This window comes from Trachemys scripta, chromosome 3 (assembly GCF_013100865.1).
Source record: "Trachemys scripta elegans isolate TJP31775 chromosome 3, CAS_Tse_1.0, whole genome shotgun sequence".
In the NCBI taxonomy this organism is placed as follows: domain Eukaryota; kingdom Metazoa; phylum Chordata; order Testudines; family Emydidae; genus Trachemys; species Trachemys scripta.
In genome coordinates, this window is record NC_048300.1 from 40,339,352 (window position 1) to 40,360,289 (window position 20,938).

Below are 20,938 nucleotides of genomic sequence, written 5' to 3' on the forward strand. Positions count from 1 at the left end.
TTCTTTTTAATTTGTGTGAATGGGGGGAAGGGAGTTGGAATATATGATGGTTATTTTGGTGTGCTTGGGATAGAACTGTTTGTGTTTTATAACAGTGGTTCTCAAACTATGGTCTGTGGACTACCGCTGTTATATGGAACTTCTCCTGTGGTCTTCAGAATGGAATATTTATACAATCAAGCAGTACGGGGACTAGTAGGTTGGGAAGAGAGTTGAGGTGAAAACCTGTCCCCATTTAAATCTATTGAATTCCCATCCAAAGGGGCCAAGATTTCACCCACAGTCTTTAAGAGGATATTTCTCTTGCCAAGTAACTTGCAGAAATAGTGGTGATGGCAGTGTTACTCTTTTTAATTATTTATCTCTGTATATTTAATGCTCTCATCGTTAGGCTATCTCTGTAGTACCAAAATGTCCGATAGGTGACTGTAGAAATGTATTTTGCAGAATGTAGAAGCTGAAGTTGTAGCATACAGTGATTCTAGGATTTCTTTGAGCATTGGCTCATTTTTTGCCATTTTGGTAGCTATTGATTGTTGTCCTATTGTTAAGACACGCCAGGGCTTTCAGGCATGAGCTCTTAAATAAAAAGTAGTTATATTATTTTTATTTCTTTCATAGGTGGGGAAGTAAACTCTGTTATTACACTTTCAAAAGTTTCTCAGTTAATTTATCAGAGATCAGGTTCCTCAGTGCTTCTAGAGTCTAATTAATGGCTTGTAATAGGGAAAAACGCTGCTCTCTATTTAGTGCTCAGTCCTGTGAAGTGCTGCATACTTTCCCCTCCTGATGAAGCCAGTGTAAGGTGAGGGTGCTCACACCATGCAGGATCAAGCCCATAAGTCATTAGTTCTAGAAGCCTCAAGATATTTTCAGAAATACTGCTCTTGCAGGGACGTGTGTTGATATTAATATAGATGTGAAGGAATAGTTTAGCTTCTTAAGCAAATGAGAGCTCATTTTACAATTTATTTCTATAGTTACTGAATTCTCTACTCGCTCTGTGACTCAGTAGTTGGCATAATAATATAATATTTCATATTAACTTTTTCAGGTTGGTACACAAGTAATCAGTATCTGCGTGACAGTGATGGCGACATTGTAGACTATACACAAGAGGACCACATGCCCCACCTCCCAAGCTGGAGGTAAGTTGTAAGGTCTGCTGCAGAGAGAGAGTGTCTGCGAACATATGAGACACATTCAGGCTTACTTCTTAAATACAAACCTTTTTATGTTTTTGACAATGTTTTCTGATACCCTTGCACGTTATGGGCCAACTCCTCACTTCCTGCTTACAGCCATAATAAATAGGGTCTGATGGATGTTCCAGGGAGATGGAATTCCCTCTTGACCATAATGCTAGTTGCAGTGATGCTGCAGTAGATAGTAATGTCTGCTGCCCTGGCACTCCCCTCTCAAATGTGGGTTTTGGCCAGTAAATTCATTTTTGTAAATAAATTATGTTGATATTCTCTGCCGCCTTGAGAAGAATTATACATGCTTTAATACTCTCTCGTATTTTTGAAATTGTAATAGTCTGTTAGTACTTAATTATCTGTGGAGGACACTTGGGCTACACTCATTAGTTGTGTCAGTAATATGACTCATAACCAGTGACTAAAAAAGAATATTTGTCACCTCAAAAAAATTAACAGGCATGAGAATTCTTACAGAATGCAACACAAACCAGCGCTATTAATAAACAGAGAGAGCTGCCTAACCCATTTTTATGCTATATACACAGCAAAAATACCATGTATTCTCTTGTACTCTCTGTATGTTATGGAAGCACCTGCTCACTGTTCCATAGTTAGGTGTTAGATATACATTCCTGTTTTTCTCTAACAGTAGGTGGCTTATCGGTGTGAAGAATACACCATGTTTATGCCCTTTGAATATTCTGTGTAGGTTTTGTTTCTCTTCATAATTTTTAATAGGAAGTCTTTGAAGCTTTGCTGTGGCTGAAATCTCTCCTGGGCTGGCTGACCTTTTGTGGTTGACTGGTATCCCCTCCCCATCCCCACCCCCAAAAAAATCCATCTACAAAAATTTGGTAGGGAGGTGTATTCTGAGATTATCTGGTCCAATGGATCAGGTTTTTTGGAGGTAATACTGTTATCCTACTATGGAGAAGGTTCTATGGACTGCACCTGGCATAAGAGTTTGTGCAGCATTGTATAAACATGTGTTGTTTATGTGCAACTGGTGATGGTTAAAATGTTCCTCATCAGCACCTGCACTTCTGCCCCCGCATGTCAGCCTCCCCCCCCCCCCCCGAGAATTAAATCTTAAGACATTAATACACAATCTTTGATGGGGAGCAGTTAGGTTTGGGAGAAGGATGGGTTGAGAGGGCAGAGATAAACTTACATTATCATTATGCTGCATGTAGATGCCTGTGTGTAGTAGTAACTCTAACTGCTTCGCAACAAGTTTGTGTGTGTGTGTGTGTGTGTGTGTGTGTGTGTGGAGAGAGAGAGAGAGAGAGTGTGATCATTCCCATCCACAAAATGATAGACATCCCAAGAACACACAAATGTATTTTCTTTTTTTAATTGCATCCAAAACAGTACAGACATTTTTAAATCAATTAATTCCCACTGAATTACAGTTCTCATTTGTCATCCTTATCTTGTAAGCATTCAGGATAAACCAGTCTGCTAAAATATTAAGGAACTGATGGACAACCTGGGGGGGGGGGGGAAGGGAGAGGGCAGAATGGAAGTTAAACTTGGTACCTACTAGATACATCAAGAGGTTGCTTGTGACAAATACGTGCTGTTACCACTTGACAATTTGGACAGCTTGATTTGTCTTAGCAATTACTAAAAGTCCATATAGAAGATGAGTAAATGACTCTGTGTGTACAGAGGTGATTGGTGTAACCGCTCTTCTGATTTGATTGTCACTTTAACAAGCACACTAGCCTTGCGTATTACTCCTCAGAGATGTACACAATGCTGTATCTTCAACCCAATAGCAGACTTCTTGTTCTTCATTCCACACCACTGTAAAGATAATATGGAATAAAACAAGCCCTGATGTTGTGTGGCGGCGTTGGAGCCACTATGTTAATTCTGAATCAGAATTAAATCATACTGTCCCCCATCTTCCCCCATCCCTACTACAACTCAGTGCTGGCACTTGGATTCCAAGCCACCACTTCCTTTCAGTTGTGTTATCAGACATAGTAGAGCCATCTGTGATATCTTCAGGAGTTTGTGAATTAGAGTTTACTATACATGTGTCTGTTGTCTCTGACTAGCAGACTGGGAACACTAGAAATGAGTCTCTTTCTCATAGTTTAGTCCAGGGGTTGCAACCTTTCAGAAGTGGTGTGTCGAGTCTTCCTTTATTCACTCTAATTTAAGGTTTCGTGTGCCAGTAATACATGTTAACATTTTTAGAAGGTCTTTCTATAAGTCTATAATATATAACTAAACTATTGTTGTATGTAAAGTAAATAAGGTGTTTAAAATGTTTAAGAAGTTTCATTTAAAATTAAATTAAAATGCAGAGCCCACCGGACCGGTGGCCAGGACCCGGGCACTGAGAGTGCCACTGAAAATCAGCTCACGTGCCGCCTTCGGCATGCGTGCCAGAGGTTGCCTACCCCTGGTTTAGTCTCTGGTTAAAAACTGCACCTGAGCGCTATATATGGCCAGCTAAGTAAAAGTGTGTGTGTAAAGGAGAGGTTTTGGAAGCACACCTTCATTGATGAAGCAAAGTGATTTTACAAGAGAACTGTAGAAACACTATAATGGGATGAAATAAAGGAATAGAGGGATGAGATGAAGGAATCCAATTGCTATGGAATAGCCCAACTGCTACAGCTGTTCATAAGATTATATCTTTTTCCCCATTAGGTTGTTGTTACATCAAAGGAAACAGCAAAAGTTGTGTAAAATGCACTTAAACTATTTCTCTCTCACTTCACAGGTACCTGGCACAGTGAATCTATTGTTTTCATTTAAGATTTGTGTTTTGGACTTTTTCAAAGATGTGAAGCAGCATTAATCTGAAATTGGAATTGCAAACAGACCAGAAGGAATTAGTCCTTGTAATGTAAATGGACAAGCTGAATAATAACAAATTCTAGCAATTTTTTCCCCGTACTTGGAATATCTCAGGGTCTACAAGTTTATGGTTTTTGTGCCTGTAAGATCAGGATAAAGGTGACCAAAAATGGGGGACCAGCAGTTGTACAAACCTAACCACACTGCCAACAGCAATGAGAATTTGTATTACCAACCACACCAAATGAACTCTCTCCCCCCTTTAAATCACAGCTATGGAACATCAGGCATGGATGCTTCTCAGGCTTCTCCCCTCTCTCCCCAATTCCCCCAGGATTCAAGAGACAGCATAGCTTTGAATGTAGGTTCAAAAAACATTGGGTCAGTGGACTCCTCTAGACAAACAAGTTGGACACATACTGGCTCAGGAAACCACGTTCCGGTAAGGAACAATCAGAATGCCATGTGGAGCCCGTTAGGGCAGAGTGAATCTGCTGATGGATACCAATATTCCTATTCTCAAGCCAATGAACTTCGGTCACAAAAACTTACTAGTGGAGTTTTACATAAATTGGACTCCTTTACACAAGTATTCGCTAACCAAAATTTAAGAATTCAAGTCAACAATATGGCTCAGGTCTTGCATGCTCAGTCTTCAGTGATGGATAATGCCAGTGACAGTGCACTTAGACAGCTGCTGTCTCAGAAGCCTGCTGTTGAGCAACAATCTGTAACTTCCACTGTGCAAAGATATCAGCAAGGGCCACAGCAAGTACACCAGAATTTTGCAAGCACTCAGCAAAAGCAGCAAATGCAAGTCATGCAGCACCAACAACAGTTGTATTATGATTACCAGCAACACTTATCTCAGCTACAAATGCATTCTGCAATGCAACAAGGACAACCACATGTGCAACAAATGCAGTCTCCGCAGCTGTTACCGCAACAGATACAACAGTTGCAGCAGACTCAATATTATATGCAGCAACAGCCGCAGCAGGGACAGCAGCGGCTCTCAATACAAGAGATCCAGCAGCAGCAGCAACAAAGTCGGCAGCAACAGCAGAGGCAGTGTCCAATGCAAATAGCTCAGTATTATCAAACACAACCAGTTATGCAGCAGTTACAGTTGCAGCAGCAGCAGCAGCAACAACAACAACAACAGATGCAACTGCATCTTCCTGCCTATCATAGGGATTCTGACCCAAAAACCGTGCATGAAACACACCAGTACTCCCAGGATCAAGCTCATCCTGTACAGCTGATACAGTTGGGAACAATGCCTCAGTATTTCTACCAGGATCCACAGCAGCAGTATAGGCATTTGTATCCACAAAGTGTATTGCAACAACAGCAGCAACAAGAAGACACCGATGCGCAAAAGCAATACCAGAATGACAGTAGGTCTCAAGTTCTGATGAACTCCCACGTTGGCCTGAGTGTGGCAGAGGCACTAGAGGATACTACACGGCAGGAAATTAATTCTGTAGGTAACGCTGGCTCTCATCGGACTCTTTTAGCACCGTCCGGTATCCATCTAAATAACAAAGGGTCCCAGCAAGAGTCTCCTAGTGCTATTTGGCCTCAGGTATGTAATGATTTAGATTTCCATTCACGCAGGCTTGTTTTGAATAATGACTGTACTACACACAAATGAAATAACTGCAGGGGAGTCAATGGGTCAGGGCATGGGCAGAGCTGAGATGTTTCAAGGGACTGGAAATGGATCTTTCACCTCTAGGTCACTGATTTACATGGGGGAGTCCTGAGCTGCCAGCCTCCACTCCAACCCCTGCTTTGCCTCCAGCATTTATAATGGTGTTAAATTTATAAAAAAGTGTTTTTAATGTATGGGGGGGGGGTCATGCTCAGAGACTTGCTATGTGAAAGGGGTCACTGGTACAAAAGTGTGAGAGCCACTGCTCTAGGCTGAGTTATTACCAGCAGGTGGCTATTCATTGGCCAGTGTAAAATGAGTTTGACAGTGTCAGTCCAGTTCCTGATGGACAGATATCCCAAGCTCAAAAACTGCTACCAGATTTGTCAATAGTTTGCAGCTTTCCTGGTAGCTCCTCAGAAATAGCAAGGACACAGACCCTCCATTATGCTATCACATAATCAGGGCTGAGGAGCATGTTAGTAGGTAAGCGTAGAGCAACTTGTACTGACATTGCTCAGAGGCATACCCATTTTGTGGCTAAATGTAGGATGGCATTCTCCAAGGCTGTCTCAGAGCCTTTTACCATCACTTCATTGACATAAAAAAATGTAAAAATAATTAGATAATGATAATAAAGCTGTGAAGACTCTTTATGTTGCTATTGCTTGAAAAATACTTTTTCTTTTCCCCCTCTGATAGCAGATTCAACTGTCTGATGGCAGACTGCAGCAGCCACTGACCCCTGAACCAAGGTATTATGAGTTTGGCATAGATTTCTTAGTGAAATTATTTTATGGTTAAATATGAATGAGCTCTGCAATTGAATAGAGGTGTTCTCAGCTGGTTTTGGAAACTATTATGTGAAGCCATGGTTAAGGATGTATACACTAGATGTAAAATTGTGCGATCTCTGCAGCAATACATTTAAATTACTTTGGAGTGTTCTTTTTCTTTAAAATGAGTGAAGGCAGGGGGACAGCATGCTTTTAATGCTGCTCAGATTTACGCAGTGGATCAATGCTATATTGTTTAGACTTCCATCTTTGGCAGCAAATGTCACCAAGGAATCGATTCGTTTTTCTAAAGGCCCATCAGTACTATGAGGAGAACCACATGCTAGCACAATTCTCTGCCAGTTAGTGGCTCTCATGTTCTGGCACTCTTTTTTTGTTATTGCTAGATGGGTAGGGAAACATGAGTCACTAAAATACAGTTCTGGTTCTAGGCCGTAATGGTCTATATTGTGGACCACATCTTGAGACTCTCAAGATGTCGGGTGACCAGGTGTCCAGTTTTCGACTGGAACACCTGGTCGAAAAGCGACCCTGGCAGCTCTGGTCAGCACCACTGTTAAAAGTCAAGTCGGTGGTGCTGCGGTGCTAAGGCAGGCTAGTCCCTACCTGTCTTGGCTCTGCGCTGCCCCCCGGAAGCAGCTAGCAGGCCCGGCTCCTAGGTGGGGAGGCCATGGGGCTCTGCCTGCTGCCCCGGCCCCGAGCTCCGCATTCCCATTGGCCAGGAACCTCCGCCAATGGGAGCCGCGGGGGCGTTCCTGCGGGCAAGAGCAGTGTGCAGAGACACCTGCCGCGCCTCCACCTAGGAGCTGGACCCGCTGGCCACTTCCAGGGCACAGCACGGAGTCAGGACAGGCAGGGAGCCTGCCTTAGCACCCCTGCTGCGCCGCGACTGGGAGCTGCCAGAGGTAAGCCTGTGCTCCTGCCCAGGCCCGAGCCCCCCCATACCCGGAGCCCCCCTCCTGCACACCAAACCCCTCATTTCCGGCCCCACCCCAGAGCCTCCACCCCCAGACGGAGCCCTCATCCCCCCCTGCACCCCAGCCCAGAGCCCCCTCCCACACCCTGAACCCCTCATTTCTGGCCCTACCCCAGAGCCCACCTGTCTCAACCTGCAGTCTCCTCCCACACATTGAGCCCTCCAGCCCCACCCCAGAGCCCGCACCCCCAGACAGCGCTCACTCCCTCCTGCACCCCAACGCCCTGCCCCAGCCCAGAGCCCCCCCCCCACACCCTGAATCCCTCTGTCCCACTCCCCAGCCTGCAGCCCCCTCCTGCATCCCAAACCCATCATCCCTGGTCCAATCCTAGAGCCCGACCCCCCCAAGCTGGAGCCCCCACACCCCAGCCTGGAGTCCCCTTCCACATCCTGAACCCCTCATTTCTGGCCCCACCCTGGAGCCCACACCCCCAGTTACAGCGCTCACCCCAATCCCATGCCTCAGCCCAGTGAGTGAGGGTAGGGGAGAGCAAGCCACTGAGGGAGGGGGAATGTAGTGAGTGCGGGGCAGGACTTCAGGGAAGGGGGGCGGGGCCTTAGGGAAGGGGCAGGGCTAGGTGTTTGGTTTTGTGCAATGAGAAAGTTGGCAACTCTACTTGAGAGAGAGTGTCCTGTTTACCACTTCCTTTCCCCTCCAGTTTGGGAATCAATGAGCTAGGCTATAGCACATATCTCTTTAAGTCTATATCCTGGTTTCTTTGCTTACCTACCTGAAAGAAGTGCTTTATGGCTTAATTACAATTTAATTACAAATTGCTTTTGAAATCCTCAGATAAAAGGCTCTTAGTGAAAGGGAACATCTGGCATTTGGCAAACTGATTTTTCCTTTATCTCCCTGTAAAAACAGTGGCCCAAACAAAGCAACGTTTCCTGAGAGATCCCATATAAAGAGCAAGCTAACATGTTCAATATGCTTGAAGGAATTTAAGAGTTTACCAGCACTAAATGGTCACATGAGATCACATGGAGGAGTAAGAGCATCTCCTAATTTTAAACAGGTAGCCGTTCATTTTACTTTATTTGGTTCTCTTCTTTTCATGTTAATGTTTGCTGCTTGCTTTGCTTTTCTGTCAACATTTTTTTCCCCAATTTTGTTTCAGTTATGCTACCCTCTACATTAGTGGAAATATGTATAGTTGTGCCTATACATAGGCCAAGAGCCTTTCTTAAAGGTGACTGTCAAAGGGGAGAAAAAAAATGTTTTGTGCCTGTGTTTTTGTAATGAATAAAGAAACCCTGCAAAACTAAATTTTATTTTTCTATTTGTTTCATACATTAGAAATTTCAGGAATGACAAGTCTTGTCTTCCTTATTTTTAGCTGGACTCCTTGGGTGACTGACAAATGTTGGAAATGCTTTCAAGTCTTAATTAAAGGATCAGGAGTGTTGAATCTTTTTAACAGAGAGTTTTTCTCTCAAATGTTGAGTTAAACAGATGTTAACAAAAAACAAACACAAAATGAGTTTAATTGTCCTGAATAAAAATAACTTATCCTCTCAATCAGGTTTTTCTGCCTTGGTATCTCTGATGGCATAATCAGACTAGTTCTTCTGTTGTCTATTGTCTTCTCTGTTAGACAAGATCTGAATTTCTAATGCAAAAAACAAATATTTTTGAAAAGAGATGTTTTTACCTTCTACTTTCAGCATAAAGAAGCAATAAAAAGCACAAACCTATTTTTCCTCTTTGCAGGTCATCTTTAAAAGAAATGTTGTATGGTTCTTTATCACTGAAGCTGAATCCTATGTATAAGTCATAATTATTTGGCCAATTTTATTCAGGCCAAATATGCAATCTGAGAAGGGGCGCAACTGTTTGTTTCACACCAGAGCCATTTCTTTCCAGATCACGATGAATACATTTTCATACTATTTTTATAGTCTGTAAATCCAATAGGAACCCTCTAACTGAGGCTGAAAGCCTGTAATTGTCTGTACAGGATGAAGGAGAGAAACCACCACAACAGCAGCCGCCTAAAGAGGTGGATAGCCTCGCACCTATCGTCATGCCCGTTTCTGTCCCTGTAAAGCTTCTGTCGCCTGAGCCCAGTGCGCAGCCCGCTACCAACAGTACCACAGTTAAAGACAAGCCTGCCAATTCTGTGTCAGATGACGAGATGCCAGTTCTCATGAGGATGACTTACTCTCCACCGTGCAGTCCAAAAGTGGCCACCCCCTGCTCATCTTCTGTGAGTGCTGCCCTTCTTGCTACTAACTGTGCTGTGATGCTTTTTAAATCCCTTTGGTTTTAGTGCAATTACATTTTTAAGATGTATACATACACACATACTCTGGGATAGTTTAATAAATCAGCGTGGCTCACACCTAGCAACGAAAGGTGAAGGCCTGTAGTATCTTGTCAGTAATTCCTCTTCTGTCATCCAGGAATATTAATTTCATCCTTCGTGGAAGATCAATACTCAGAAATAAAACAAACCATTTGAAACATTAGTGCAGGGATTTTCCATCCCACTAAAACAAAGGGATTTATTACCTTCTGTTTTTTTACTATTTGTGCTTCTTTGTGTTTGTTTTGTTGCTTAAATGCAGCAGCTACTTTCTTCCTGTTCTGAAGTAAAATATATTTGTGTATCTTTTTTGCGGTAGATTAAATAGCACTGTATGGTACTTACTGAAGCGGTACGTTCTAATAAGAAGCTGCGCGGTGTTGCCTGGCCACAGGCACATACAATGGGATCGTCTTTTTTTTCTTTCCCCCCTTTAGCATGTATCTTAACTATGTGTTAAAACATTGGGACTTCATAAACCCAAAAGGAAAAGTAATGATGATTAGTATTTTCTGACTTTTAACTCATAAATCTGATATCACCAGACACTAGGTGAAAAACGCATTAGACATGAATAAGACAGAGACTGTAGGACTTCAGTGAAGCATGCACTAAAGCTTTTTGCTGAATGAGGGCTTAGCAAACAGTTTAATTTACTACACTTTCTAGTGCAACAACATTAGAAATCTGCCACACGAGGTGTGACTACTGCCCATACAGTGAAAAGTAGAACGTGTCTCTCTCTCTCTCTCTCTCTCTCTCGTTGAGTGGCCTATTGGGGATAACATGAACACTTGTCAGTGATCTCAAAAAAATATTTGTGGATTTATTCCCCCCCACACACACACTTTTTTTTTTTTTTTAAATGAATTTCCCTCCTTTTTCTTTTAGCTAGTGCACACTTCCACCTTCTGTAGTAACACTGAAGTCAGCATCTCTGCATTTGCTGATAGCTCAGCAGTGTAGTTTCTCCTTTCTATTTCTAATCTCTTGAGAGGGATGGCTGAAGCCTTGAGCTCCACTATGTGCTGTGTGCAGATTTCCTCTGGAGGTTCTGGGCCAAATGTTTAGCGTTGTGCATGCACATTTTCCCCAATTGCGTATGCAGTTGCAGTGACTGAGTCTGCATTGGCCGGTTAGGCATCTGATTGGCCACTTGTGCACTCCGCCACCCAGGATTATGCATGCCATCCTGTTTATTACATGTGCAAATTATGAACGCACAGTTCTGAACTCTGGACCCAGTTTATTTTTTTTATACTAGCAGTGGAAATGTATTGGAGTAGTGAAGGAGCTGCATTCCCTTAGAGATAGGGTGAGCAGATTTCTGTTGATCTAAGGAACAGTAACTGTTTTGCTTCAATCACATTGTGTCTCAAGCCTTACAATGAAGGGGTCCCAAGGATTGATTTGTAAAGTCAGTTTTTTTTTAGTGAATGCCTCTTTAATGAAAGCAAAAGGAAACTAAATACTCTGCAACAGCAGTGCACAGTGAAGTGAATCAAATAGTAAATGGGCATTCCATTGTGTCCCAGTGTTAAACATTTAGGTTTTTATAAAGTACTAGAGAATGCATCCGGTGCTGGATCTAAGCAACAGTGTCTGGAACTTCAGGGAATTAGAGAGCTAATTCTGAGCTGTGAGGCCAAGAACATCGGGGACTTATTTAATATTCAGTGTGAAGATTTTTCAAAAATGCCATATTGCATTTCCTATACTGAGAGTGCCCTTAACCATTTGATGTAGTGGCATAGAGAGCAATGGCTCATGGGAATTTAGTCTTAGTGCCTTATTTCACTCCAGCAGGAGCTGAGTACCAGGTATTCTGAATTAAAAATAATAAAAAAATACTACCCCTTAAACAAAAAAGTTATAAATAATCTGCTCTGTACTTTTTTTGGCTTAACTTACCAAGGTTTCTAGTCAGAGGTAGATATGGAGCAAATAGTAAAACTGAGGGTCCTTCTCCCACCCCCAAATTGAAGACTGACTGTTATAATGAAGAGGTGATCAAAGGAGGCTCAAAAGTTCTGTTTTCTCATTCTGGGTACAATACCACAAATACCTGGACATGTAACTTTTGCTCACATGAGGCGTTCCAATGACTTCAGTGTATGAGAAAAGTAGTTATAGGAGGGAAAAGGCAGAAATGTTTCTACTGTTACTACACAGAGAAAGTCACTAGCAAAATAAAACATTTGTCAGATGAAGGGAAAAAACAGCGAGAAAAGTTCCATTTTGACTTCATGGGGACTATTCATGTGAATAAGTTACTCGTGTGCATAAGTTTTTTTGCAAGACCAGGTTCCAATACTACTCACATGGAAGCTGTTACAAATAAAACACAGCAACTGATTTGTACCCTCTATATTTTTGAATTCCATCATCCATACTGTTTCAGTTTTTTTATTTAAAACTGGTAAACAGGGTTTTAAAAAAAATTATGCAAAGCATAAAATGGAAAGTTTAAGAAACTATAGTTAGCATTTTGTATTACAGTAGTGTCTAAAGTCCCCAATGGAAATTGAGGCGGCATTGTACAAAACATAGTGAGACAGAGAATCTCTGCCCCAAAGAGCTTACGGTCTGAATAAACACACACAAGATGGGAGGGAGGACAGAGGCTCCTAGAGGTAAACTGTCTCACTCTAGGTCAGTGGCTGAGTTGGGAATAGCTCCCACATTCCAGGGTCCCAGCCAGTGCCCTAGCTTTTGTACCACACTGCCTCTTTGCAAAAAGGAAGGAGCAAACACTTAATTTGAGGTTCTGATCAGACTTCTGCTATATTACTTGATTTCCCCCCGCCCCATCTTTTCTTTCTCCTTTTTGACCACTGGATGTTCACCATCATAACTGACTCTGTAGTACATGGCTATGTTTCACACTCCCCTGTGATTTTTCATTGCTTTCAATGTTTTTACACAGTCCTCCTTAAAGATACATTTTCCTGCAAAAGAAAAATATGTTCAGAACTTAAATTTTTGGGGAGGAAAAATCACCAGATGTTGGAAGGGATATAGCCATGATCTAACAGAGAGGGCAGGACCTCTGCAATAGAGAACATTTCCACAAGCTGGAATGTGTTAACAGCAGGAATAAAAGGTGACAGTGTTAATCTTCTTTTAACATACTTTTTATTGGATGAGTATGCTTGTCAAGAACCACCCATGGTGTTTAGATATATTATCTAAACATGTTGAGTAATAATTTATTTTTATATAGTAGTAATATTAACCAGATGATATAGAAATTTTCGTATATCTTTATCTAGCCAAGAAATTCTCTCCCTCCCCCCCCCATGTTTATCATAAATGAGATCTTAAAACCTAAGCACCTGAAAGTAGTATTTTTAAAACTAAGAATGTGTACCATCATTGTGTGCGTTCTTAAAAAGCTACCTAACCATTTGCCCTGAAAATCAGATTTCAGACTTGCATAACCCCAATTGCTGTCACGTTTTATAGACCAGGGTGGTACAGTGTTAAATGTCTTTAATCTCCAAATTATTGGAATGTATAATGCTGTTATGTCCCCAGTTCTCATCTGCTACTATTTTCCCTGCCAAGAAAGGAGAAAATTAATACAAGATTCCTTGCAGCTGGATTCCACCCAGCAGATGGAAATGTAGTGATAAGAGACAAAGAAATTGACTTTATTACATTTTTTTTCCCTCTCCTGCCAGTGACAATGCTGCATTTATTCCATTGAGCTCAAATGTGTCCATCCTACTAAAGCCAAGTAGATGTATTGGAAAACATTTAACTTTCTAATAAACTCAGACATTGGGAGGTAGATGGAGCAACTCCCAGATGACCAATATAAATTCTGTGTAGTTGGAAATAAGTGTGAATGTGAGGGGTGCTGGTAAAAAATGCTGCATTGACATTTTGGAGCCAGGTCCTCTCTTTAGCCACTAAACACTGGCAGTGGCAAAGGCCACTCTTTTACTGGCCTAGCCAGCTTTTTTACAGTCCTTCTCTGACCTGGAGTGATGATTTCTGAAGCTGGAAAGGTAATGAATTCTTTCTGTCTTAAGATTACCAACTAGTACCAGTTGTAGTGTTGGTATTTTGTCACACAGGCACCTGTTGGCTTAAAAAAAAAAACCTGGACTGAAACTGTCAGACTTATTCCATGTAGGGCCCTGAACAGCCATCAGTTGATAACAGCTTTCCGGTCTCCATTGGCTGTGGGAAATTATAGGTAATGTAACCCAAACTAATCATAGCTGTATATTTAAATGTTATAAATTTTCATTTAGGAACTTGGCAGAAAACAGCATCAAAGTGCTACAAAATTGGAAGAAGACTTCAAATCCCTGCAGGACAAGAAAAAATATCGACATAGACCTGAACCACTCTTCATACCTCCTCCTTCCTTCAACTTCAGTGCATCCTACTCAGGAGCTACTCTGTATCAAAGCCAACTTCGCTCTCCCCGCATTCTAGGAGACCATCTCCTGGACAGGACACATGCGTTTCCTCCCTATACCCCACCACCTATGCTTAGCCCAGTACGCCAAGGATCTGGGCTCTTTAGCAGCGTTATCACATCTCATAATGCATCTCACGCCCAGCTGCCGCTTACTCCTTTGACACCCACTCCACGGGTGCTCCTATGTCGATCTAGTAAGTATTTTATTTAATGTAACACTTTCTCTGAGCCCAAATCCACATCTTACATAAAACACTATTATGTTATGTTATATTCCCTGTGTGCTTTCTGTTTTGAAATAATCATCTTTGGAGAAGGACAAGACATATACACAAACTACTGTTACTTTTCCTGTTCAACAAAGTCTGTTTTTCCAGATGCGTACATCTCTTCTAGATATTACAGTGTTGGGTTTAAACTAGGAAATGGACAGGTTAATTTCAGATGGAAAGATCAGAACATATTTATTTCAAAGGACACAGTGTTTATAACTAAAGTGGAGCCTGCTCAAATGGGCCAAGTGGGACACACCTGTTTTGGGATTTGACAGTTTGGTTTTAAGCATTTATTCAGTTCAGGAGAAGAAATTTTTTATTATAACATTAAGCTACATGACTGCGGTAGCAAATATTTTGTTTAAAGCCCAACATACATATATCTAGACATGGTTAGTTTTTATATAATATATATATAAAATATAAACACTAATATAGCATAAGCATAGAAAAGATCTTTAAGGTGTGTATGGGGGATAATCTATATTAGCTATACTGGAAGAGTCTGCCCAAGGTAGAAATAACATCTTAAAGTGTGATTAAGTAACTTAGAAATGATCCCCAGTATGTTAGAGAACTTAATTTACTTTCTATTATAAATTAACTGTGCAAGCAAAGCAATTCCTCAAAATTGCCAGAGACACATTTCTGTTTGTGTAGTGTTGCAAAACCTATAAACGAGGTATTTAGCAGCATGGTTCAGGTGATGAATTAAGATTTTACTTACTGGATCATTAAATTTATCCTGTAACCCAAAAGAAAAATAGGTGTATTTAAATTATCTTGTCTTGGATCCTTGAAGATCCCCCGTGTTTTACAATTTTACATCCACATTTTCTTCCTAGCCACCAGCCTTCTGGTCAAAAAACACTAGATGATGCACCCTTCATAGTCCATCAGTAGTCCTCAGTTATCCTGACATGTTGCTGTTCTGTTCTATCCCCTCTCCTTGCTTCCCCTTCTATATTCCCATCTTCTGCGATCAGTCCCTTTAATAGATTAAAAAAATTGACTGCTAGCTTTCTCAAGTTAGCAAAATGGATAAATCAAATTGCCTCTTTGATATGTTCTCTAGTAGGCACTGAATTCCAATTTATAAAACTGTATTATTGGCAGTCCTAGTCCTCTATCCTGCAACATCTCCTCTTCCTTCCTGCTCTTTCTAGAAGATGATCAGAACTTGGTTTTGGCCTTCTCCTAATTCTAGGAAGTAGTCCAGGGCCAGCTGAACCTTCTGTCACCATTGTACCCCCCTTAATCTCTGGTCCTTGGTTTCTTCAGAGATATAGTAACAAGGTGACAGCTGATCTGGATTTTGGGGGTTTGGCTGTGGTGTTTTTTCTTTTTTTTTTTTTTTTTTTTTTTTTTTCCCTTTTGTTTGTTTTGTTTTTGTAACTGTGTTGTATTTCACTGATTTGCAAAATCACCTATACAGTGCCATAAATACATTCTCAATGCTTTACTAACAGAATGTTAGTACATGTTTCCTGACCCATATTTACAATTTAAACAAGTCACAGGACAATAGATCAGTTAAGGGAGTCTGTGGGGGTTATTGATGAGAAAAGGAAGTAGGAGAGATTTATGGAAGAATTAATTTTAAAGAGGTATTTGGAGGAGGAGGAGGAGTGTGTGCACTTAGCATATGGTAACGGGAAACCATACTAGGCATGGGTGGCAGCATGATAGGAGGTACAAAGCTAACGTACAACCAAGTGTGTAGATTATAAAGAAAATCATTCAGCATGACCATCAGTGTGGAAATTGGTGCTATTGAAAATTGCAGCTGTGCCCAGCTGCACTGTACCTAGTTTCTTAAGCCCCCTGGTACATTCAGGCCAATGCACCAACTATAGCCTGATGTTTCATTGATTTCTATGGAACATTTAATAGAAGGATAGCAACACAATGGGGGGCAGTGGAGGACCAAACATGATGTCCTAGTTAAGAAAATAGCTTTCTAAACAGAAAATCAAATCCCTGTTTCTGTTTCAGATAGTATTGATGGAAGCAGCATTCCAGTGACTCCAGGGCCTGGAGAACAGACTGTTGATATAGAACCGTAAGAAACATTTATCAATGTGTATCACTTTACAGCCTACTTCAGCCAGCTCACCCTCTCTCATCTAGAGAATGTGGTCTTGTATATTTTGAACAAGGCAGGTAATATCATACTTCTTGGCTGGAGGCACTCAAGGCTATACCAGTGTAAACATTGGCTGGGTCACTGACAGCAGAAAGTCTGCCAGAGATGAGATTGTGGCACTGCAAACCAGCCATGGCTTCAGGGGAGAGCTATAAAGGGCCAGTGAAGTCACAAAAGTAGCTGGTGCTGGCTTGAAAAGAGTGTGACCACTGCATTCGGGCAGCGTGTTGATTCAGTACTTGCCCTGGCAGCCCTCCTATGGAGTTCTGGGAGATGTTAAACTTCCCTCCCTCGTGAGATACCAAGAGAGGACAGAGACAGTGTTATCACCGCCAGCCCTCTCCTGAGGTGTGCCATCCCCTATGGGGCAGTTAGGTATAACTGACTGCATCTGGCCTGTTCACGATACTGTAATGATATCCATAATCTCTCTCTCTTCTGGGACTTAAAACCTGCTTCCCAGTCCAATTAAACTGTGTTGGAATTGTCCACAGCTTTTTGAACATTAGGTCTTTATAATACGCTATTTGCCTCAGTGAGAGCAGAGTTTACTGAATATTATGTTGTAAGATAGTCTGACACCATTTCACGTCAGACCATTGTGACGTGTGATGCGAGGACCTCTTGATGCCCACGGGCAGAGGGCACAGGGCTTCCACAGGTTTACAGGGATCCCCTGGCTTTACCAAAATGGATCATGTGTCGTGCTGGTGGTCATAATCATTGCAAAATGTACGTGCAGATAATGCGTAAGGAGTTATATATGCATGCTGAAAATTATGTCTTTAAGGCCTTGGCGTTAAAGGCTGGTCACTCAGAGGTAGCATGCATTGAGACAGACTTCTCCAAGTGGGAGACACTTATCTCCCTGGCTGACCATTGTATTATCTTGCACTGGAAATCTACTTGCATATTGAATCAAGTGCTAATGAATAGATTGTGAGTGCTGCAGGAAAAAACAAAAACAGCAGGGATTATCCTGTTTACAAGTAAAGACAATGAATTTTTGGGAGTGTAACGGGTATGGAGGTGCACCTGGGATCCTTCAGGCTGTGAAGACAAGCTGCCAGTGGGCTTGATCTAATGAAAGGACGGTCTCAGACATCCTGGTTTAAAACACTGGGGAAAAGGACTTGGGATGAGCTATCCTGTAGGAGACGGGGGAATATTTTATGAGTTATGCTTGCTACAGCCTAAACTTGTTATAAGTTTGTTTTATATGTAACCATTTGTTTCTGATATTCTTTCTTAGTATCATTTGAATCTCTGTTCTTTGGTAATAAACATATTCTTGTTTTCACTATAAATATATCTAAGTGCTGTGTGTTAAGTGGATGGCTATCTTGAGTTATAACTAGTAATTTTTGTGTACTATTCCTTTAGGAGTAGTGAATCTGTGAATTTTGTGAGTGTTCAGTGGAACAAGGGCTGGGCACTCCAGAGGGTTGCTTGGAGGTTGGTGTGTACCTATTGCTTGCCTGCAGAGGACAGTGGAGCCCATGGGGGAGTACTTGTTCTGTTTGTGGCCTGGGTTGTCAGGGAGCTGACTCCTGGCAGGTACAGACAAGGCTCACTCGTGCTAAAGGTGCCTACAATCCTGGGTATTCCTGGGGAGCGTCTAAACTGTGTAATTATTTTTTGTTTGGCATTAAATAAAAGGTAATATTACTCTTTTCTCTGTAAATCTTACAGCTGAGATCTGTCTTTATTTCTTTATAGACAGATCAATATTGGATCAAGATTCCAGGCTGATATTCCTGAACTTCAAGACCGATCATCAATGGGGAGAGATATGCACAAGGCAACTTTGGTTTGGAAACCATGTCCAGAACTGGAAAACAAAGTCTTCCAACGAAGAGGTACTGTATTTTGCCATTTGAATTGTTTACTGAAAACACTATATTCAGTATAGAAATCTCCACTTATTTCTCACTCTCATACTTTTTGTTTTACTTTGAAAAGGTTATACAGATGTTGCAATATCTGATCACTTTTAATTTGATGCATTTGAGAATTGTTACAGAAAAGTGCAATGCAAACATCAAGAACTGTGTGCGCATTTCAGAATGAAAACTTTACACTCTATTGTGTTTGAGTTGGCTTTGCAGAATCCTTGGTTTTAGGGATTTGGCTGACATGTTGCAATATTTAACAGGATCCCTTTTGTTTCTGACAGTGGAAGACCTTTTAAATATGTGCTGTTCAAGCGTGTTACCTGGTGGAGGAACTAACTCAGAATATGCATTGCACTCCCTCTTTGAGTCCAAAGGGGATATTATGGTAAGACAAGAAGCTGAAGAGAGAGGTTTACTTCTCCTTTACCTTGGCAGCATGGGAAAATGAAGGTTATTTACTTGTATTTACTCTGCATATTGCCACTTATAGATTTTGCACTGCCTGGTGCACCTTAAAGGTAGAACCTTATCCAAGCAGTATCTGTTAGAGCTCGCATGTGCCCCCTGTCCTCCCTCAGTGTCTCTGAACATTATGAGGTTGAGCTATATAAGGGAGCACTGCACCCTCTACTGCCTCAGTTCCTGCCACTGCCAACCCAGAGAAACCGCTGTAGGACTTTGAGAAAGAGGGGAAGGTAGAGGGGGGGTGGGGGGGATTGTGAATATGCAGAATAGTCTTGAAGAATTCTGATTAAGCGTAACCTTCCTTTCTTCTGCGAGTGGCTTTGCATATCCCTATTTGTGGGTAAGTTCTGCAAGCAGTGCTGAAAACTCAGGAGGAGTGAAACAGAGTCCTAATTAAAGGACTGAAATGCTGATGTACCAAATTTAGCATCCACACTTGAAGCAAAATCCAAAGCATAATGTTTAGTAAAGGTATGCATGGGCGCAGACTTTCTAATGTGCTTGGGGGTGCTCAACCCCCAGCTCTATCCCAGGCCCCGTCCCCACTCTACCCCTTCCTCCAGGGCCCCACCCCACCTTTTCCCACCCTTGCTCCATCCCTGCCCTGCCTCTTCCCATCCCTGTTTCACTCCCTCCCCCCCAATGCACCACACCCTCACTCCTCCCCCCCTCTCCCAAAGCCTCCTGCACGCTGTGAAACAGCTGATAGCAGGAGGCACGGGGAGGGCGAGGGAGGCACTGATCAGTGGGGCCTGCCGGCGGGTGGCAAACAGTGGGGGGGGAGGATGGGAGCTGATGGGGGGGTGGGGGGCTGCCAGTGGGTGCTCAGAACCCACCATTTTCCCCCTGCTCCAACCCTAGAGCACCCACAGAGTCGGCACCCATGAAAGTATGGATTCACTTCCAAGTAGTAGCCATACAGATTTCTCCAATAGGAACATGTTTAAGGCAAGCAAAAGATGCTGCCCTATCCCTAGTAGAATGAGATCTTCAACAGTAGGCACAGGGACTGCTGCTAACTTGTAACATTTAATGATACGTTGTTTAACCCCTCTGGAAATAGTTTTAGGAGATACTCTGAGTCATATGGGTTTTAGTATAAGAAACAGATAACCTAGATGACGTGCTAAAATTTAGTTCTGTTTAAATCATATGCTAAAATCCCTTCTAGCATCTAAAGTATATAACACAGATTCCCTTTTATTAGCATGTGACTTTGAGAAAAATTCTGGTAAATTAATAGACAGATATGAAACTCAGATACAGTTTTTAGTGGAAACCTGAGATCAGGTCTAAGAACCACTTTGTTCTTATAAAAAATAGTAAATGGCAGATCAGCCATAAAGGATAAAATTCGCTCAACCCTCTGGCTGATGCTATACCAATAATAAACACAGTTTTAATAGATAAGTAAAATAAAAAATACTCTGCCAAAGGTTTAAAAGGCAGCTTCACGAGCATAGATAGAACCAAATTAAAATCCCGTTGTGGAACTGGTTCCCTCGAAAGGGTATATATATTAGATAACTCCTTCATAAGCCTTTAAATTGTATCACACACAAATATTGGTCCTTGCCCTGTCACTTTAGCAACCAATTGTCCAAATATGGGTTAACAAAGATGCATAGTTTTCAGAGATGGATCGCTACTACAGAAAGGTACTTTGAAGACTCCTGGCATTGGGAAAAGGCTAAATGGAAGAAACTTGTACTGAAAATGTCTGTGTCACTACAAAATGAAGATGGAAAGGATGATTTGTCCAGAGAGAAATATGCATCCTTTAAATCAAGAGTTGCGAACCAATCCATAATTGAAAGGAAGGGAATTGTGGAGGCCTGGGTTAGCATTCAAAACTGGAACTTCCAAGTGGACCTGTTCAATTTTCTTAAATCTAAAATTGGATGGAAATCTCCATCTCCTCTTCTCTCTCCCCCCCCCCCCCCACCAAGAAGTATTTTAAATAA

General features: G+C 41.8%; 1 protein-coding gene across 7 annotated transcripts in view; it reads left to right on the plus strand.

The window, feature by feature from the left end:
- TRERF1 (transcriptional regulating factor 1) overlaps window positions 1-20,938 on the plus strand; it is a 140,273-nt gene that overhangs the window by 100,824 nt on the left and 18,511 nt on the right. For 4 of the 7 annotated variants that reach the window (XM_034764495.1, XM_034764498.1, XM_034764497.1 and 1 more), the window contains 9 exons: window positions 1,055-1,148; window positions 3,943-5,607; window positions 6,379-6,431; window positions 8,318-8,468; window positions 9,411-9,659; window positions 14,021-14,387; window positions 16,464-16,530; window positions 18,334-18,473; window positions 18,791-18,894. In XM_034764495.1, the coding sequence (XP_034620386.1) occupies window positions 4,189-5,607; window positions 6,379-6,431; window positions 8,318-8,468; window positions 9,411-9,659; window positions 14,021-14,387; window positions 16,464-16,530; window positions 18,334-18,473; window positions 18,791-18,894 (2,550 nt within the window). In that variant the 5' untranslated portion in view covers window positions 1,055-1,148; window positions 3,943-4,188. The remainder of the gene's footprint in view (window positions 1-1,054; window positions 1,149-3,942; window positions 5,608-6,378; window positions 6,432-8,317; window positions 8,469-9,410; window positions 9,660-14,020; window positions 14,388-16,463; window positions 16,531-18,333; window positions 18,474-18,790; window positions 18,895-20,938) is intronic. The other 3 variants (XM_034764500.1, XM_034764501.1, XM_034764502.1) reach the window with 3 other exon arrangements.